The following is a 22586-nucleotide window of genomic DNA, read 5'->3' on the forward strand; positions in this document are numbered from 1 at the left end:
TTTTTGTGTTGTATCTGCCACCTGTGCCTTTATTAGATTACCTGTATTCCTCAACAAAATTTCTAAAAATGCCCTTTTCTGAAGTCATTGTGTATTTGTCCCTCTTTTCTTATTATTGTTATTATTTCCTTTACATTTAGGGACTTTAAAATTCTGAGAACATCTTAGTAATTGTTATGAAAATGTGTAAGGCTCCTAGCCCATGTCCGGGCCATGTCTGCCTGTACTTCTGCTTGAGAACCTGTAGATTAGAAATTGTTACCTCAGAGGTATTGTTCAAGATACTTTGGTTATAATGAGCAAAACTTGGGAGAGGAAGAAGGATTGCCTGACAAAAGGGTGTTGTGAGAAGATAACAGACTGTGTGTGTGTGTTTGTGTGTGTGTGTAATGGGCAGACATCTGAGAAAATAATTTTGACTATACTTTATTTGTATATATTTGATATTTTAATTATATTATTATTTAATTATATTTAATTAAAATAATATATGTTTATTGTGAAATAATGCTAGAAAGTTAGATTGTGGTGAGGGTGCATTAGGGCCTTTAATATCATGCTAAGGAACTACAAGTTATACGATAAATATAAGTTGACAAAAAGATGTCAATTAGGTAAGAACCAGCCTACCCAAGAAGCAAAAAGTGGAGCTTATTCTTAACAGAAGTTTCTGCAAATTTTTTGTTTAGTGCAAGAGACCGAAGTAACTTTACATGACCAGACTACAGAACAACAACAACAAAATGAAAGTAGAATTTTCCATATGATATAAATATTTTTATATGACATCAAGGAGTTCACAATGAGGGAATAAGGATACTTGACCATACTTGGCCCTTTGACCACCAATAATAAACTTTTCTGTTACATATCATAGATGGCCCTACATTTTTAAGGCTTTTATCTCTGGTTTTCATCAGCTTGACTCTGATAAGCTAGGTATTATTTCCTTCTTTTATTTTGTCTTCTTGGGGTTTTCTGAGCTTTTTGGTTTTGTGGGTTGATGTCTTTCATCAATTTTCGAAAATCCTCAGCCACTGTCTCTTCAGAATTGTTCTCTGCACCATTGTCTTTCTCTTTTTCTTTCAGGACTCCAATTCCATGTGTTCATTATTTTCCCACGGGTCTTACATGCCCTGATCTGGTAATTTCTTTTTTTCTTTTTTCATTCTTTTTTTCTTTGTGCTTCAGTTGGGATATGTTTTTGATCTCTCTTAGAATTCATCCATCCTTTTCCTGCTATGTCCATTTCTACTGTGAAGTCCACTCAATAAACTTTTCATTTCAAAGTACTTTATTGTTTTTAAAGAAAATTATTATTAAAAAAATAATTATTATTATTATTAATTATTATTTTAGAGAACTTTTAAAAAGTTCCCTCTTGGAGTTTCTTCCTCCTCATGGTTTACTTCTATCTTTTCCTTTATTTCTTTATCTCAATTATGATTGTTTAATGTCTTTGTTAATTTTACCAGCCGGGTCAGCTGTGGGTCGGTCTCCATTGGCTGTTATCTTTTATCTAGACGTCACATGTTCCTGTTTCTGTGGCTGCATCTTGTGCCAAACATGGTGTGTAAATGAACTGTAAAGACTGAAGTAGAAGATATTTATCCCCCACTAAAAAGCTGTCTCTGTCAGGCAGCTGTGGTGAGGGGAGGATGTCTCTGGTTGGAATTAAGCTAAGTTGGGGTTAAGTTGTAGCTTTGGTTAGTGTTAATTCATCCTTGGTTTTCAAGAGTTTTGAGGTGTAAAAAAATCCCTCCTTCTAGTCGGGTTTGGTATCCAAGCACCGTGTAACTGTAGGCTTCTGCCCTGCTCCCTCGCCCTGCCTGAAGATGTCTGGGCCACTGGAGATCTCCCTTTGGCTCTCACCCTGGGCCCAATTACTCACATGCGGCTGAGCGCTGGATACAAGTGCTAAGGTTGAGAATTGGTCGATGATGAGGACTCGTTCTGTGTCTGGGGCTCCTATGTGTTCGATATTCCACGTTAGGCCAAGATGGCTAAACATTCAGCTAGATTCTCCATTTACTTGCGAAGCCTCCTACCCAGTGACAAGTCTGCTTCTTCATCTATTTCCTAAGATTAAAAGCCACCTCTAGTCCAAGGTCATATATGAAGGGCTTACCCCTCTCTGAGGTTTAGGTTTTCCCTAAGTTTCTTTGTGCCCTAGTTCCCCAGTGGGTTCAATAATATGCACAATTTGGAATTTAGCCAGTGTCTTTTCTGTGTTATAGTGAGAATTATGGTCATTTCTGACCACCCTCCTCAGAAAGCAGAAGCAGCACTTTGAAGGTCTTCTGTTGGTGAAATTACTTTGTTAATTTTTTTTCTGATCATAAAAATAACAATCCTTTTCAAAATTTCAGAAAGTCCAAAAAATTGAAGAATACTTTATCGATATGCATTTTCATCATTTTATAAGGCTTACCCTAATCCTCTCTGAGTTGCTTCAATCTCCAGGTATCTGGTATCTAAGAATTTTACTTTCTCTTCCAATTTTCCATGTAGGCTTCAGCCTTCAAAATTCTTGTTTTCTTCTTGGATTTTGCTTGTTCTCTACTCTCCTTTCAAATGTACCTTCTATCACATGGAAGGTGAAATGCATAGCCTTTATGCTATACAGTGAACTCTAGGTCTGTAGTGTGTTTTCCTTCCAAAAGTAGGCCCTTCTTGGTACTCAGAAAATAAAGGTATTATTCCAAGGACATTATGACCCCCAACCACCGGGACTGATGAGATGGCATTGGTGGATGGCAGAGACCCATGCATTTATTTCCCTCATTTTATAGTACTCACTTACGAAGCTATTGTAAAATACTCACAGAACTATCACACCATAAGATAGCTGTGGAAATATCCAAGTTGGTGGAGAGGATCCTCTGAGAGATACAATGAAACTCGGTGATCCTTTCTTGCTAAAGAGGAAAAGAATGAGTCCCAAGCTACACATTACAGAGCAACAGATCTCTCCTGTGATACAGGGCGAGGGAAAGAGACTACAAGAATAAATAAGATAAGACAACTGTTGTCAGATAAATTCCTTTATTTGATAACATATAGCTCTTTTCCTCCTTTTCAATCAATATCAGTGACTAGATTTTTGTTCATATATTTATTTTTTTGGGGCTGTCAAGGTAGCTGCATGTGACTCTTCTATCTTGTAAAATAGGCTGCCGTGGAATTTCCTTTCGTGCATGAGGACTGGCTTCTCATGGACACATGCTGCCTGGCGTTACTAGGTTTTGTTTAGCGGCCTTGAACTGTCGTTCCTCATGCGGAATGATACTGGTGTTTTACAAAGTTACAGATGAATTTGAACCTCGATAGGTTCTTTTCTTCTTTATTAAATACACTGTAATCTGATTCGTCTTAGAGATATTTGAAATAAAGGCTTAAAATGATAATAATACTAGTTATGTGCATTTCATGTTTTTATGACCTTTTTGTTTGTATTTATTGTCCAACCCAATGGTTGTATCAATTTACTGAGGAAGATGCTTATACCCTTGTCTTTTATTGAGGAGGAAACTTGAGTGCATGGAAACCTTGATTAAAAAAAAAAGTGACTAGCCCAAGACCACAGGAACTTAATGATAGAATTGGGTCAGTAGTGGTCAAATTCTTACTTTATCTATTTTGGATGTACAGCTGAGTAAGATCAGGTTAGTAATAGAGGGGCATTTTTAAAGGCACCGATAAGAGTAGAAGAAATTATTATAATGGCATCGGTTCAGCTTTATTTTTAAATGATGATTCAAAACAGGTTTCTGACTTCATTTCTCCTCCTCCTCCTTCTCAGTTAGCTTTGATTCTCTTATCACAAAGGTTACTCACAGCCAACTAGCCAAATGAAAAGTATGGCTTGATTAAGAATCTCTTTTGTCAGTAATTTGTGTCTAATGTTTTTAGCTTTCCCATGGGCTGTTGTAGAAAATGGTAAATCTGGTTTAAATGAAACCTGATCCTGTTAATGGTTTAATAGCAGCTGCCACAGGGTTATGGTATTTTTCAACAGATGCTTCTGTTTCATTTTAAACATAAACTGAGTCTTGGAATATTTACATAAATCATATAAAATATGCCTACACACTTTTGGCTAAATATATTGTTATAAAATAGTCTTAGGCAAGTCCCTATCTTTGTCCGTTTACAATTATTCACATAGAATTTGAAAAAGAAACCCAAGCCTATGCTCTATTAAAAAAAAAAGATTATTCACTTTCCTGAAATTCTTTTTTAAAAGGCCAAAGGGCAAGCTCCATCTCTACATCTGGGGACCTGAACAATGATTTGGTCAATCGGATCATTTCATCCATCTTTATGCCTAACACTATTTATTTAGCATGGACAACAAATTGCTTATACAGTGACGTGCAGTACAGTTTCAACTGAAATAAACAGGAGGGTCACATAATTAAATGGGACACTATTTTTCCTTGAAGAGGTAGACGTTGTAATAGTAATTTAAGCTATCATTATACCTGGGATTAGTTTCTCTGGAGTGAGATAGCTCAACCATTTTGTATCTATTTTATTTTTTTAAATGTTTATTTATTTATTTGGAGAGGGGAGAGCGAGGGAGGGAGAGAGAGAGAGAGAGAGAGAGAGAGAGACAGAGAATCCCAAGCAGGCTCTTTGCTATCAGTGCAGACCCCAACATGGGGCTCGATTCCATGAACCATGAAATCATGACCTGAGCAGAAATCAAGAGTTGGACGCTTAACCAGCTAAGCTGTCCAGGCACCCAAGTTCAACCAATTTTTTTTAAAGCATTTCTTCTGTGTAAAGGACTCGTTTGGGGTACGTGAAGACTACAAAGATGAGTGGCAGGCAAGTAAAACGATGATGGTGACAACTGATAGAAATAGTTATACTATAGAAGCAGCAGCTCAAGCAAAAGGAACCGGAAGTTCAGTATACCGTGTTAGGTAACTTACCAAGTGCAGAATCTTGAATGGGCGGGATCAAGTTTGTTGCTTGGGTCACATTTTCATGCTGGCATGTTGCTCGATTAATTTGGGCTGGAAAGGTTATGCATGCAAATACATCCAATAGTGAATTTTTCTTCAATTTTTTTTTGATTTGGGTGTAACACACGATGTTTCATCCGTTTCACATGTATAACATAGTGAACCAAGTTTACACCTGACGCTATGCTCCCCACACATGTAGGTACCATTTGTCCCCATACGCCCCTATTACAGTATCACTGACTACATTCCTTATGCTGTGTCTTTTATTCCAGTGACTCATGCAGTATGTAACTGGAAGTCTGTATCTCACCCTCTCCTTCACCCATTTTGTTCATCCCCACCAGCCTCCTCCCCTCTGGCAACCATCAGTTTGTTCTCTGTGTTTCCTCATCTGAATCTGCTTTTTGTTTGTTTATTTCTTTGTTTTTTTTCAGAGTCCATGCACATGTGAACTCATATAGTATTTGTCTTTGTCAGTCTGACTTACTCTCTAGTCTAGGTTCATCCGTATTGTATCAAATAGTATGATCCCATCCTTTTTTATGCCTGTGTGATATTCCTGCACACACACACACACACACACACACACACACACACACCCCAAATCCCCCTTATCCATTTGTCTGTCAATGGGCTCTTAGGTTGCTTCCACATCTTGGCGATTATAAATGATGATGCTGTGCAAAACAGTATGGAGTTTCCTCAGAAAAGTAGAAATACCATGGGATCTCATAATTCCACCACTGGATATTAATCAAAGAAACAAAAACACTAATTTGGAAGGATATATGCACCCCTATGTTTATTGCAACATTATTGACAATAGTGAATTTTTAAGGGCAACCAATGGAAGTAAAACCCAACTCTGTCCTTAATTCTAAATTGTATATAGGGGCCCTTGAATGTAGCACATTTCTGTGTACACGCATCCCGATCTCCCCTTGCCTTGGTATCCTTCCCTAGGCACTCCCTCCGAAGAAAGATGTGAAACCTGGCATGGCGTTCTTGTTTGAACTCTGTCTCCTTCGTGGAAAATATGCTTCTTTTGACTGGGTTGTGGGCTGGGCAGCCTTCCCTGTGTGTGATAACAACTTCGATGTAGTGGATGGGAAATTCAAGTGTCCCCTTCTCCGAGGTCACTATGACCAGAAATTCGACAGCTTCAGGAAAATGGAAGATTTGATGTGCCAGGACTTGGACCACTGGCTGTGCAATCTCTACTTTCAGGTTTGTAATATGATTTTTTTCAAATGTTTTATTTATTTTTGAGAGAGCAAAAGTGGGGGAGGGGCAGAGAGAGAGGGACAGAGGATCTGAAGCAGGCTGACAGCAGTGAGCCCCATGTGGGGCTTGAACTCACGAACTGCGAGATCATGACCTGAGCCGAACTCGGATGTACACTCAACCGACTGAGCCACACAGATGTGCCTGTGATATGATTTTGTAAGTAAAGAACTTCAATTTTTTCTGAAACCGGGGTGCCTGGGTGACTCAGTCATTTAAGCGTCCGACTTTAGCTCAGGTCATGATCTCGTTATCTGTGAGTTTGAGTCCCGCATCCGGGGCTGTGCTGACAGCTCAGAGCCAGGAGCCTGCTTTGGATTCTGTGCCTCCCTCTCTCTCTGCACCTTCCCTGCTTGCACTCTGTCTCTCTCTGTCTCTGTCTCTCTCTCTCTCAAAAATAAACATTATTTTTTTTCTAAAACTGCTTATTTCTAGCGTTTAGCTGACTTTCGTGCTATTGAAAATTTCAACATGTATCATAAATCTGTGAAAGCATTTACATCTTAATGCTTTCTTAATGCTGATTAAATTGATGTCTACAAATAAGGAATAAAATTCCAGAATTAGCAGGAAATTTAAAGATAATTTAACCCAAACTTCTATGTCACGAGCAGGCTGAGAAGGGCACCCAAATCCTTCAATTCTCTGTTTATAATCTGCTGCTGCCGGATCTGATCTGGCTCATCAACTTGGGTATAGGGCGATGGTGTTTCCTTATCCAATGTACTAATTGAGCTACTACTTTGTGTTGGGCATTGCTTGTTCTAGAAATGCAAAAGAAATGAGATAGAGTCTGTGCCTTCCTGATGCTCACCACTTATTTGATGAGACAAGCATGTGTTCATACATAAGATAATTAATGACCCACATTTCCACGGGATGAAAATGGTCTTCACCAAACTCCCTTTGCCATACATATCACTTCAAAGCATGCTGTCTTAATTACCTCAAGAATTAAAAACGAAACACACTCCCAAAAAACCCTTGGGTGAACACCATTTATTTGTACATATTTGGAAATTTATTTTCTAACCAAGTCTTTTAGCAGAAACGTCATTGCAGAAATTCATTCTAGGAAGACACCACGGAAGATCCAAAAAAAAAAAAAAAAATAACAGCATACCTTAAGTGTAAAGCATTCCAACAGAATTTTAGTTTATTTCAGTCCTCTATGTGCAAATTTATTCTTTCTGATTATGATGGTTTTCCACAGTGCCCGTATCAGAAAATGCTATGATTTTTTTTTTCTTCCTTACCTGAGTGTTTGACATTTCCCTGTCTGTCTGTCTGTCTGTCTATCTAGCTAACTAGCTAGGTTGCTATCAATCTAATCTAATGTATGTATGTATGTACATGTACATATATATGTATTATGTGTGTATGTATGTATCATCTATCTATCACTGTCATCTACCCACTTAAGTGATGGAACTATTAAATACGGACATTTCCAGGAAACACATGTAGTTTTGGCTTAAAAATCAGCAGCTATATATCCTTCTTATGTGATGGTCTTCCGGTTTCCTGTGTATTTTATGTTGAATCAACCGGCATGTTTCCCCCTCTTAGCGAATACCATTATAATGTTTTGCTGAAATATCTTTTTGAGATATTATGGGTTGCTGTTAAGAAAACAAATATAAATATAAATATGTACCTTTCTACTCATTCTAAAAATAGTCACCATTCTGGGATAAATCTGACTGTATATTGGAATTATGTAGGAAACTTTAGAAATAGTCCAAATCTTGTTCTCAGAGATTTTGATTCAATTGTTTTGAGGTGGGGTATCAGGATCTGAAGTTTATAAAACCTTCTATGGTTTAGAAATGCTGATATAAATACATTTGAAAAGGGAGACCATTAGAAATGAATTCAAAGGAGTTATTGAAAAATCCCTCAAATTTTGAAGTGAGCTAACCCAAACAAAATATTTTATAAGTGGATGATTTGAATACCACATTAAAAAATCAAAAGGAAATAAAATAGTTATAAAAGCAAATAAATTTTGATATAAGTTTACTAGTGAATGTGAAAGGCATCTATGATTTTTTTACTATTTGTTCCCTAAAATTCAGTGTTGTGTTAAGTATGGCAAGGAAATTCAGCACCAATTTTATTTCATAAAGGTCATTTCGGTAGTGCTGGTATTGATTATAAAGACATAAGTGTGTTATATTTAGGATAAATCAAGAAGTGATGTTTAAAATTTATAAGGTCAAGAAAAGTAGCTATTTGAAAAACAACATTAGAAAGCTAGATTTCATGAAAATTTACTTGATTCAAACACATTACTAAAATTTTCCTTTTTCTTTTCTGACTCCCTTAAAAAATGGTGAAATGTAGTATTATGGCTTATCTGTAGAGCCCACTGGTCATTATTCATTACAGATGACTGTAATTGTCCATGACTTTCTTATCTGTTAATAAATGTTTTCTCTCTGTATATTTCATGGGGGGGCCGTGGGTCTTATCAAGGAGAATAGTGTCATTATTTAAGATAGGATTTTCTGATTGTCAGGCAGCATAAGTAGGAATGCATTTGCTTCTTTTTCATGAGGATAAAAATGAAATATTTTTATCTTGAAATCCGATTTTCCTCTTATGTGAAATTCTTAAATATTAGGAATTTTCCAATGTGAGTCTTCTCAAATGCAATTTTTGAACAAGTAAATGTAATTTTTGAGTACTTCTTTTGGAGTTTCTCAGGAAAAAAAAAGTAACTTGGATTAGAGAAGAGAAAAGATAGGTAAATGGGATACTAGAACAGGAAAGTCATTTCTGTAATGCAGCCTTAGGAGATATTAAAGGAAATAAGTCAGAAAAATTATGATCATTTCTCTCCTGTGTCTGTGAGTGGAAAAAAAAAAATCACACTCAAAGAGATTGTGGCCAACCCAGAGCACGTAGCTAATCCATGACCTCACATGTTCTACCATGTTGCTTTTAGGGATAGAATTCAGGCTCACAGTCCGAGTGTGGAGACTGGGGAACAGGTCTGATTCGTCCCCCTAGGGTATGTGAAAAAATACAAGGGGAGAAATTATGCAAGCAAAATAACCTTTAACTTTTCCCTGGCAAAAGTTCCTCACTTTCTTAAATATTTCACTTCCAATGTCATGGAGTTTTTCCACCAAGCACTTTATTATTAAATTTGTAAACATAGAGAGATGTTAAAAAAATTGCACAGTGAAACCCATACAGTCACGCCTAGAGTCTACAATTTTGTCCTTTATTTTTGGACTAAAAACATTGTTTCTTGGAGATAGTAAATACAGAATGAATATTTGCTAACTTGATCCCAGAGTAAGTATCAGATAGTGTTATTTGCAAGAAGATATTAAGGAAAATTATAAGGTAAAACAAAGGAAAAACTAAGAACTAAATAGAGCAATGAAAATATCTAAAGCAATTATGTAAATCGTTACTACAAAAAAAGCATACTTTGTAAAGCCGCCAAACAAAAGCAATTATAAGGTTCGGAAAATTGATTCGCCATTGACCGTTTAGAGTTTGCAAATTGTATCATTGTTCTAGGGTAAAATTCACTGTGTGTGAAATATTTTCAACAGTTTAGATAAGAGATTTATCTCTTAATAGGTTATTAAACTTCCTCTGTGTTTGGATGATCAAACAACCTATGAAAGGCAGACTCAGCTTCCTCCCGAATTTCCAGTTTCTTTAATGGCTGGAGCAGAGACAGCAGAATCAGGCGTGGAGAATACGGCTGGCCTTTCAGAGAAACAAACAGAAGAAAACATTTGTTCGTCCCTGGATGGTAAGGCTAAAATCCTCCCTACGCTCTTCTCAGGGTTAGTTGACCGTCTTCAGCATTCTATTACTAATATTTCAAGTTGTGTTATATTGCAGAAAACTGAGAAAGAAATTTTAATTATTAATGTAGTTATTTCTATGCCATGCTGCTTAAAGAGAATGTAATCATTGACAAGAATATTAGTTTCCATACCGCATAATTATTTACTAATTATAATCAACTGTAGAATTACTTCATTGAAACACAGGTCTTTCTCCATGGACTTGTGGCTTAAAGTAAAGCTCTAGAAGTTTCTTGCTTGCTCACAAGAGTGGTAACCAACAAATGGCTATGAAAGAGCACATACTCTCATAAAGCAGTCTTCAACTAATATAGTTTATTTCATAAAGCTGTTTTCAAAGACTGGCTTAATCAAGCACTAAATAAGCAAATAACATTCTCTGAACTAGTTACTGTACAGCTTACAGAAGGGATATATTAGCGATTACTATTATTTTTTGCGAACGAATTATTTCCTTTACCAAAAGATGTACAAGATTCTTTAACAGGTTGTATCTTCTAGCAGTAATAATAGTATCAGGAGCAAGAGTAGGGGCTGAACTGGTAGTACAACTAATATTAGAAGACTTACCAGTAATAATAATTACATGTGATACATGTTTTTCCTGTGCCAGGCACTATAGTAAGGACTTTATTTTTTAGTTTGGAAATTAGCAAATATTTCAAACATATGGTTCAGCAAATAACAAAAACCAGTAATAGTAACCAGCTGTGTCCATTCTTGCTATTTTGCCATCTTTGCTCTACGCCTTTTCTTTTAAAAAGTAACATTTTAGGGGAACCTGGGTGGCTGTCTGTTGGGCGCCAGACTCTTGATTTTGCCTCAGGTCATGATCTTGGGGTTCGTGAATTTGATGCCCGCATTGGGCTCTGAGCTGGTGGCACAGAGCCTGCTTAGGATTCTCTCTCCTTCTCTCTCTGTCCCTCCCCCTGTTGCATGAGCATGCATAAGAGTGCATTCTCTCTCTCTCTCTCTCAAAATAAATAAACATTTTTTTTACAGTAACATTTTACATGTGATTCAGGTCACCTGTGAACTGCTTGCTACTTATGTTCCAACCCTCTTAGACTTCCTATTGATAGTTTCCGTGTATGTTTCAATACATTTCCTACAGATGTATGTAATTATCAGCAATGTATAATGTCTTTTCTATGTTTTTAAAGGTTATGTAAGTAACCTTGCTTTATACCTATTTCTGCAACTTTATTTTCTCTCAGCATTATCCTTGAGATTTACACAGCTCATACACACACACTTATATATATATTTTGGTTTATTGATTCCTTTGCCATATAATTGCATACATAGCAATGTGCATGATTTTAACAAAATGTGTTTATTTTTATTTTATATGTTGTTTCAAGTTTGGCTCAATTGTAAACAAGATTACAGTGTTTATTCTTGGGCATGTTCTCCTTAAGCACATAGGTGCGAATTTCACTAGCATCTATCTACCTAGGAGAGGAATCACTAAATCACAGGGCACACACTTAACTGCCATCAAAATTGTTGTATCAGTTTGCCCTTCTAACAGATGTCTAGGATATTGTTTGGCTCACATCCTATCAATCTTTGTTACAGTCAGTTTTGCCAATTCAGTTGCAATGAAATATCTCTTTGCTTGAATTAGAATATTCCTGAATATGACTAAGTTTGACCATTTTTTCCAAATGTTTCTTTGACCATTTGGTTTTTATCTTCTGTGAACTGTCTATACCTATATTTTGTTCGCTTTTCCTCTGGGTCATTTTTTTCTTTTCTTTTTTAAAAAATTGTTTTAACGTTCATTTATTTTTGAGAGAGAGAGAACATGAGTGGGAGAGGGGCAGAGAGAGAGGGAGACACAGAATCTGAAGCAGGGTCCAGGCTCTGAGCTGTCAGCACAGAGCCCGAAGTGGGGCTTGAACCCATAAGCTGTGAGATTATGACCTCGGCTGAAGTCGGACACTTAACCGACTGAGCCACCCAGGTGCCCCTAAAACTTTTTCTTACTAATCTGTAAGAGTTCTGGACTTTTTTTTTTTAATGTGAAATGAGTCATGGGAAGCACTTGATTTCTAATTCAATCTTTGATTGTTACTGATTATTCACACATTCTATTTAATTCATTTAAAAAATCAATTGAATTAACTTAGTCATAGTATTATTGTGCATATAATCTATAGTAATACTATGACTATATATGATTATATATAATGTATAATATACATATTTAATTTAGATTATATTATATACATATGTACATAATACAATATATGTTATGATATATACGTGTTTTAAGTCTATAATATATGTTATACATTATACCCATGATATATGTATATTACATTTGTATTCATAGTTTATTATCTTTAAAGTTTATTTCCTTTTGTTCCAGTTTTCTTGACTAGGGAATACACTCAAATTGCTCAGAATAAAATCTGTGTCCCACTGGAAACTAGTTCTTCTCCTTGAAGGAAACCAATGTTTTCTGAGTATTACTCTATAGATATTTTATGTTTCTATAGGAAAATACATAAAAATACTATTGTAATTTTTCAATACCACTATTACAGTCTTCTTTTCATTATTCATATTGGGGTTAATATATGCCTTCTTAGCTTTTCTTTATCAGTTTTGGTTGGGTTTTATCTTTTTATTCATTTTTTTAAACATTTACAACTGCTATCTATCTCCACCAAGACTCCCTCTCCGTTGATCTTTTGTTTTCCATGTATTTATACTTAGCTTTATTATTTCTGTACTCCTATTTTCTTCAGGTTTGGGGGAAGAGTTACTTTTCAGTCCTGATTTGAAAGCTTGAGTTATTTATCTTCAGTTTTATTTATATGGTAGATATGGGTGAAATCACGAATTCTGACCTAGATCTGTGCATTTGTCCTTATAGTGCTATCAATATTGTGTTATATATTTTAGATGTGTTGTTAAATGCATGCAATTTTATGATTATTAGTTTATATGTAATTATTTCTCTCATACAGAGGTAGTCTCTCTCTATGTGCCTATTAATGCTTCAATTTTTATTCTATTTCTTCTGCTATTAATACTACCACCTAATTTTTTTTGATAAATGTTTTATGGCATATGTTGTTTTTCTAATATTTATTTAAAAAAAATAAAATTTGAGATAACTGGGTGGCTCAGTCAGTTAAGCATCTGACTTTGGCTTGGGTCATGATCTTGTGGTTGGTGAGTTCGAGCCCTGCATTGGGATCTGTGCTGACAGCTCAGAGCCTGGAGCCTGCTTCGGATTCTGCGTCTCCCTGTCTCTCTGCCCCTCCCTCACTTGCACTCTCTCTCTCTCTCTCTTCCTCTCAAATAAAAATTAAAAAAAAATACAGCCCATCTTTAAAAAAATAAATTAAAATTAAAAATTAAAATTCATCTGTGGTGTTCTTTTGAGTATGGCTTAGCAGCATGAATCTAGATTTTAGTTTTGTATTCAAGACAAGTAGTTAATATGTGTCTTTTAATAGATGAGTTTAATTTTTTGTAATTATTGTTATTGCTGTTACATTTGTACTTGCTGATAACATTTTTTTTTGCAATTTAGTTTTGCCACCTTATTTGTTTGCTTTTAAAAAATACTTTATTTCCTGCATTTCTCTTTCACCAAAAATAATTTTATTTTGTTTATCCTCTGCTGTTTATCATCTATAGATTTTATTAATTATTTCAGATGTCATCCTGAATTTTCTTATCTACATTTTTAACTAAAAGTTGTTGTTGTTTTTTTTTTAAGTTTGTTCATTTTGAGAGAGAGTGAGTGAGCATGAATGGGGGATGAGCAGAGAAAGAGGGAGAGAGAGAATCTCAAGCAGGCCCTGCACTGCCAGTGGGAAGCCGGACTAGGGGACTGAACTCACAAAGTGTAAGATCATGACTAGAGTCAAAATCAAGAGTTGGATGCTTAACTGACTGAGCCACCCAGGCACCCCTAAAAGTTGTTTTACAAAATCTAAGTCCATCTGGTTTTTCTCTTCTCTTCCTGAACATGACAAGGACTTTTGGTATATTTTGCCTACCTATTAAACACCTCCATGTACTCTCATATTATTCTTGGCTATGGTTTCAGTTCACTCTTTCCTTAAACAGAAAACTCAGTTATTTTTTTTTTTTACTCTCAAGAGAAAATTAATTTACTGACACATTTCATCAATATTTGTGGTTCATAGTCTTTTTATATAGTTTGTCTTCACTCTGGTTCCATTTTTCTTCTTGTTGAAAAAAATCTTTTGTAATTCATTTACAGTTTGGGTCTATAAGTAGCAAACTCTCTTAGCCATTTTATATCTGAAAAAGTCTTTATTCTTTTTTACTTTTCCTCTTTTTCACCATTTATCCATGTATTCATTCTAGAATAGTAATAACTTTCCCTCACTATTGTCTTCAGTGTCTTTTTGTGTCTGTTGAAGCTGATGAGAAGTTGGTATTAAGTGGGTAGCAACTGAAGGATCTTAAGAAGGGAAGTGATGTATTTCAATTTCCATTTTAGACAGTTCCCTCTGGTAATTTTTAGGAGGGTTTATTTGAAGAGGGCATGTCTAAAATCAGATGAGTTAACAAAAATTTAGAATAATGCCAGCCACAGAAGAGGGTCTGAATTAAGGCAGCAATAGTAAGTTGGAGAAGAGAGTATAAATGTATCAAGTATTAAAAAAGTGCAAGAGAATAACTATAGGACTAAGAAAAGAATGTCCCTGTTGATTGATTAAATATTGATGGTAAGGAATAATTAAGGATAATTCCTCATATTTTAGCACGGGTAGACATGAATATTAACCAGCAGATAGTATTAAATAAAGGAAAAGGGACAAGATTAGAGGGAAAAAAAACCAGGAGCTTGATTTTGGAGCTACTGAGTTTGAGATCCCCATGTTGTATCCAAGTAGAAATGTTTAGGAGATCTTTGGGAAAATGCACATGAAGCTCAGGAGAGAGATGGAAAGTAAGGGAGAAGAATGTGTCCATTAGAGAGGCATAAACACAAAGACCCTACCTGAAACTGCTAAGTGGCTGAGTTCCACCACAGAGAGTGCATAGAGTAAGGTGGCGTTGGGTTGAGAGCATAGGTCAGGGAAACAGCAGTGTTTCCTGGGAAGTGATATTGGATCTCTGCCATAATGGCCAGATCTAAAGCCTGCAGTATTTGATTTCCTAATAGCATCTGCCTTCTTGGCTTGTTCTGCCTATCAGCTGGGCAACACAGAACTTCATACTCAACTTCTGATAAATGTTTCTTGTGTCTGGAGTTTCCCAAAGCCCTTGGAGATTATGCTTTGCTGAACCGAGTAAGACTCAACTGATTGCTGGACTCAATTTCTAGAACCCACTGCTTTCTTCACTAAGAGGTGGGTCCAGTACAAGCCCTCGGCTTCCATAGCCATACCTGACCTGTTTGCTTGTGAGGAAACCATTATCATCAGCTGGTGATTACTAAATTACCAACCACCTCCAGACAAACAAATGTCCCTTTATAGAGTTACATATAACTGGGAAGGTTATGTTGAAATTTTATATACATAATTTATATATATCTAATGACGTCACTTGGCTTTAAACAAATATTTGTGAAAATAAATTAGATATGAGATACTGTAGTCCTCCCTGATCAGCAGGGAATACGTTCCAAGACCCCCAATGGATGTCTGAAATTGCAGATAGTAGTGAACCCTAGATATATTATACTATGTTTTTTCCTATACATACATAACTATGATGAAGTTTAAGGTATAAATTAGGCACAGTAAGAGATTAACAGCACTAACTAATCATAAAGTAGGACAATTATAACAAAGTACCGTACTTAGAGTTATGTGGATGTAGTCTCTCTTTTTCTCTCTCATAGTATCTTACTGTAGATGTGACATCATAAAATGCTTCTGTGATGAGATGCAGTGAGGTGAACGACAGGCACTGTGACGTAGCGTCAGGCTACTGCTGATCTGACGATATGTCAGAAGGAAGATCATTTGGTTTCCGCCATGCAGTTGACCGCGGGTAACTGAAACCATGAAAAACAAAACCCCAGATAGGGAGACTACTGTATATACTGAACCTAGGTTGTCAATGCCAACACTATCAAGCAAGTTGATGAAGGTGTATTGTTTCCCACATTTGAGAACTTGGATTTGTTCTACTTGTAGCCAGAGAATATGGGTGACTGACATCATGGTCTAGTTTTGAAGGATAATAAGTAGGGCTGATTGTCCTCAAAATGCACAGGTTTAAGTTGAGTTTAAGCATTCTGTGTTGGAGCTTAATAAGTTTAAGACTTTAATTTTTTTTATTTTAGGTGGATAACAATGCTATTGTCAATATGCTTGGTGTGATAAGGGGAGGATGGAATGGTGGAGTACATAGAATGAGCCTAAGGCACTGGCAGTGTAAGAAAAAACAGTGCCATAAAAAGCCAGCCAATGCCAGACTTAGAATCTTTCCAAATTGGTGGGGCAGTTCTATTGAGGACATGGGTGGCCACTGTGGTTGAGACTTACTGTGTGTCTATATGAGAATGACTTCAGCCCAATGTCTCTTCTTTATACTGAATCAGATGGTCAGGCCTTCCAACAGGAGGGTCTGGGATGCCTTTATTCTGTGAAAACAAATTACTTCAACATTCGAATATTACCTGTTTAATTTGGGAGTCTTAGATATAGAAAAGGAAATAAATGTCTAAATCTTTTCTGATGGTTGAATATCATCAAGAGTTAACAAATCAAGAAATGTAGAAGAAATGATTATAATTTCTTAGATAAAAAGAAAGCATTGCAGTTGATTTTTTGTTTAAATTCCAAGTTCAAATGTCCAGTCAATTCAAGCCACTGTGGGGTACTAAAAAATGTGTATGTGTAATGTAGATTTCCTTCCTTCCTTCCTTCCTTCCTTCCTTCCTTCCTTCCCCTCCCCCTTCTCCTTCCTTCCTTGCCCTCCCCCTTCCCCTTCCTTCCTTCCCCTCCCCCTTCCCTTTCCCCTTCCTTCCCCTCCCCCTTCCTTCCTCTCCCCCTTCCCCTTCCTTCCCCTCCCCCTTCCCCTTCCTTCGCCTCCCCCTTCCCCTTCCTTCGCCTCCCCCTTCCCCTTCCTTCGCCTCCCCCTTCCCCTTCCTTCGCCTCCCCCTTCCCCTTCCTTCGCCTCCCCCTTCCCCTTCCTTCCACTCCCCCTTCCCCTTCCTTCCCCTCCCCCTTCCCCTTCCTTCCCCTCCCCCTTCCCCTTCCTTCCTTCTTTCTTTTTCTTTTTCTTCTTTCTTTTCTTTCTTTCTTTCTTTCTTTCTTTCTTTCTTTCTTTTTTTTTTTCTTTCTTTCCTTCTTTCTTTTTTCTTTCTTTCTTTTTTCCTTCCTTTCTTTTTTCCCTCCTTCTTTCTGTTTCTTTCTTTTTCTTTCTTCCTTGTTTTTTTCCTCCCAACATTTTAGGATTAAGCATGGAACCAAAAATCTTATTTTATAATTTTCAACTTTTGGGAAAATAGGTTCTGCCTTAACAGTAATAATATTTCAGCGATACTGACATTTTAACCTAGTTTTAGGATACTGAGCTGAAGACGCAAAGCAATTACTGTCAGACTCTTCGTCACCAGATCATTTTTGCTTTCTAGTTTTTCCTCGTGGGACTGTGGCTATATTTTCCACACCTTCTGCACCATGCTCGGAACTTAGCTTTTAGAACGCTGCCCTCAGTTCCCCTAAAAGGAAGACAGGTGGTATTCCAAGAAACATAAATACTGACATGATCAATAGAACACTGTGTACTGTGAGAGGAAGAATGTTTTATGCTTGAAGAAAATGCTTGGAAAAGGCTGATTTGCATCTGCTCTGCTCTCAGCTCAGAGACGGATTTGAGCCGTATAGTCCAAGACTGCACGGGGATGTTTTGCTCCCATTCAGAATAGATTTATACAAAAACGGAACATAACAACCTCTTCAAATACGTGTCTCTGCTACATTGGTTATATTTATTTATTTTTCTTAGAGGCTTCCTAAACATATTATTAGCAGTTAATATCCCCCATGGGTTTGTTTTCTAATATATCAGGGCTGTGCTACAGTATGCTGTTTCTGCCACTGATATGTTGCTAAGAGATTTAATAATGGGTAAACAAACACAACATGTGGTAATTCATTTCAAATTAAAAGTTTATTAAACTCTGGCTTGATGGCTTTCTGGCTATTTACAATTAAAGGAGCAAACCTTAGGGAAGGGGTGGCCACGTGACGTCTTCATGGCTGCAACGTTTCTATCTGAAAAATATGTTTATGATCTCTCACAAGCTGTCTCACATTGACAGGCTCCAGACAGAATCTGCTGAATCCACTCTACCCCCCAAATCATGAAAAAGTGACTTTAAGATTCACTTGCAAACACTTTAAAATTCACTTGCAAATCATGAAAAAAAGTGACTTTAAGATTCACTTGCAAACACACACACACACACACACACACACACAGGCACTCTTGAGAGGATTCTGAATTTAACCCCACGGCCGGTATTTTGAGCGGTGATCAGCCTTGCAAATAGGTGGATGCCTGAGGCCAGAACGTATTTATGAAAGGCTAGAAGAAAAAAGCCATGATAATTCTTGCATTATTACCATCTTTTAGGCTGTTTTACTTTTTAGGGGGCAGGCTAGGGAAATATTTGTTATGCTTGATAATTTTGTTTTGTGTGTACCTACATGGCATACACAATGGTCTCTGGCAACATCTATATATGTTTTTTGATGCAACATTCAATTCGGGCAAGTTTTTATTGTGTAACCAGCGTCAACAAAGAAGGCCGCCAAATTCTCTGGGAATGCAAACCAAAATAGCATGCAATCCTCGCCCTGCAGGGGCTTACTTGAGCCCAAGCATACTCCTCCGCTGAGAAATACACACACACACACACACACACACACACACACACACGCGCGCGTTGGATACATGATGGGAAGGTCTACCAGCACTCTATTCACAATTCAGGACCATCAAGCTTTCTGGAACAAACTTCAAACTTGGAGGAGTGAAGCAGATGCAATTGGCTGAATAAGAAAGACGTAGTTAGAGGAGTTAGGTGGGAAATGTACCCTGTTAATCAGATGTGTTCTCTGGTTCAGTCATCTCATAGTGGGATTCCCAGGGAGAGGGGGACCACGTGGAAAGAGCAACCTGCTGAAAGAGAGAAACTCCTCAATGGAATTATGGGAGACATGGGAGTTTACAATACAGTATAGTACATGCTACCTTGTGATGCATTGGGTTGTGTTATATGCATATACCATGTTCCCTATACTATAATTCTGTAATCCAAGGTGTCACAGAGCCTGCTGTGGGACAAGATAAGTAAGCAGATTGTGAATTCACGTGAAACCCTCGGATGGACTCTCAGAAACAAACAAGTGAGCTTTTGGAGGCAGGTGACATTCTCATGAACTCTTTTTAATGCAATCCCGTTTTAAATCCTACATCGGTGTGACCTGGAAAATGTGTGTTAACTTCACAATTTTGTCCTGGGTGAAAACGGTAGTTTGGAATTCACTGGTGGAAATGCTTTTGGATAAAAGAAAAGCCACAAGAGAAGTTAAGAAGTCAGAATGGTACAGAGTATATTTGAAGAACTATAACGAACTGTAGGATTCCAGCACACGTATGGGGATAGATTTGGCCATCGCATCAGCCCAAAGAAGAGATGGTAAGGGATCGGCATAGGATAGTGGCAGCGAGATGCAATCAACAGGGTTTTCCTCAAGAGAAATGTTAAAGTCGAGTCAACCGGATTTGGCAGATGAAAAGTTGTGCCATAAAGAGAAATGAGAAAATTATAGCTCGGGTATCTAGGAAGATAGTCTTGCTTTTATAAGAGGTGAGGTACCTAAAGGGGCTGATTTCAGATAAAAGTTGACCAATTGGTTTTGATCAAATTGAGTATAAATTTTTTAAAATTTGTTTGTGTGTTATTTGTTTATTTATTTATAGAGAGAGGAAGGGAGAAAGACCAAGAGAGAGAGGGAGAGAGAAAATCTCAAGCAGGCTCTGCACTGTCAGCCCAGAGCCTGGATGCGGGGCTCAACTCACAAGCTGTGAGAACATGACCCGAGCCAAAATCAAGAGGCGGACGCTGATGGACTGAGCCACCCAGGCGCCCCTTGATCAAATTGAGTTTAAGGTATTGGGGAAATTAGTAAGACTGTGACCAGCTTGGAGTTGAAAAAAAATGGATTTAAATTCAGGAGGGACATATGGGTGTCATCCTAATAGAGATGGGGCCTAAATCACAAAAAGGACAGTGGGAAAACTATAGGAAAACCTTAATTTAAGGGACAGAAGAAAGAAAAGGGTAGAGTCAACTGAAAAGGAGCAATCTGAAGAGGTAGAGGGGCGCCTCGTGGCTCAGTTGTTTGACTTCGGCTCAGGTCATGATCTCGCAGTTCATGGGTTTGAGCCCCGCCTTGGGCCGTCTGAGCTCTCCACTCTCAGTGCAGAGGGCAGAACCCGCTTCAAATCCTCTCTCTTCTTCTCTGTCTGCCCCTCCCTCTCTCTTTTTCTCAAAAATAAACATTTTTTTTTTTAAATGAAGTAGAAGGACCAGAATGTGTGGTATCATGAAGGCTATGGAATTTTAAGCATCTCAAGAAAGGAGCAAGGGGGTGGGTCACATCAGTAAATTACTCTGTTGAAGCACTACTCAAATTTTAAATGCATACAAATCACTCAAGGATCTAGTTAAAATGCAAGTTCTGATCCACTAGGTCTGAGTTGGTCTTTAGACTTTGCAGCTCCTACGTGATACATGACACATTCCTCACCCTTGAGGAATGACGAAAACATAGTTTGCTTTGCAAATCAAGTACATTTTGATGCCTTTTTAAAGGATAGGTAAGAAATGAGGCACAAACCAGACTGCAATGACCAGAGGAGGGAACAAAAAAGAAGAAATGAAGGCAGTGAATATAGAAGACGCTCTCAAAAATGAGGTGAAGGAGTTTCAAGAGCAGCTTAATGGAGTGAAGGGTTGAGAGAACATTGTACTTGTGTGTGTGTTTTTTTTTTTTTAATGGATGAATACTTACCCCTCTCTTAATAAACGATGGGAAAATATCCGGAGGAGGAAAAATCAAGAGTGTGAGGGTCTGTTGGGGAGAATTCCCATCATAAGCAAGATAGATGGGAGAGGTTAGTCCTGGAAAGCAGAAAGGATAATTCTTCCTCTGAGGTAAAGGAGTAAAGGAAAAAAAAAAAAAAGCAGAGTAGTTTAAAAAACAATTCTTTGATACTTTCTATTAAGAAAAAAAAAAAAAACTAACAGCCGCATAAAGAAAAAAAATTTTTTTGCTTGTGAAATTTAGGAAATGTAATAAATCACCAAGGAACAATAATGTTACTTGGAATTCTAATTTTTAAGTGTCTTAATCTTATTAAGTACTTTCCCTTCTGGGCCCTCTCAAGATAAGCTACTGTTTTCAAAATTGCTGTAGGTTTTGGCCTGAGGACAAAATAAGGATGAACAGGGCTCTGATACCTTCTGGAAAGGCTGAGCCACACAAGTGTAGAGAAGTACTTTCTTAGAGAACATGAGATTACTATGGCACTCACTTTTATCCAGCATTATTAAGATATATTGGGACTATGTTATACTGTGAGATGGGTAAAGGATATAGGGGTCAGAAATATGCCCTCCGTGGGTGGGGGGGCATAAGACTAGAACCATGTATCCAGGAAGTCCATCTCAAAGAACCTTTGAAATAATATTATAGCTCTATCCTGATTCCCTAATTATTTTTTGCTTCAGCCTGTGATCCCGTGTGGGTGCTACATGAATGCCATGTTCCTTTGCAAATAGGCATTTTGTCCATCTTTGGAAGTATATTTCTTGGGGAGTCCATGGTCTCCTTCTTACTAGATCTCTCTCATCAATGACTATAACGTAAGTACTGTCATATATAAGAGGAAACAAAGAGCCCCTATTTAGTCTTGCGTCATGTGCCGCATATATTGAAATCGATTAATATGATGTGTTTGTTAGTATGAAGCAGACCACTCGAACTTGACTAAAGATAAAAAAAAAATTAAGACCCACTTGAAATTAACCAAAATGTGGATGAATTCCGAAAGAAGTCTATTCACACTTAAACATAAATTTGCCTGGAATCTGTGGTTCAACAAACCTAATAAAAACAGTGCTTTCTAAACTTTGCTTATACATCGAATCTTCTGCGGGGCTTTAAACAAATACTCTTGTCTGGGCTCTGCCCCAGAACAAATGTATCAAATTCTCAGGGGGCAGGACCTGGACATTGCTATCCTTACAAAACTCCTTCTGGTGATCCGAATGTGCAGCCAGAGTTGAGAAGCACTGATGTGCAGCTGTTGATTGCTCTGGTTTTCTTCAATTCCTACAAATAAAGCAACGTGATTTCCACCTGAGGGTATTCTTTCATGCTATTTCCTGTATCAGGAAGAGCCTTCAACTGCCACTCTTTTTTCATCCTTCATAATCTAGTTTAAGACTTCCTTCCCA

General features: G+C 37.3%; 1 protein-coding gene across 1 annotated transcript in view; it reads left to right on the top strand.

The window, feature by feature from the left end:
* The window catches only part of LOC125166398 (uncharacterized), a 301490-nt gene that overhangs the window by 108224 nt on the left and 170680 nt on the right, over positions 1 to 22586 (top strand). The window contains exons 12-13 of the mRNA XM_047860338.1: positions 5940 to 6203; positions 9861 to 10038. Coding sequence (XP_047716294.1) covers positions 5940 to 6203; positions 9861 to 10038 — 442 coding nt within the window. The remainder of the gene's footprint in view (positions 1 to 5939; positions 6204 to 9860; positions 10039 to 22586) is intronic.

This window comes from Prionailurus viverrinus, chromosome B2, assembly GCF_022837055.1.
Source record: "Prionailurus viverrinus isolate Anna chromosome B2, UM_Priviv_1.0, whole genome shotgun sequence".
Classification (NCBI taxonomy): Eukaryota; Metazoa; Chordata; class Mammalia; order Carnivora; family Felidae; genus Prionailurus; species Prionailurus viverrinus.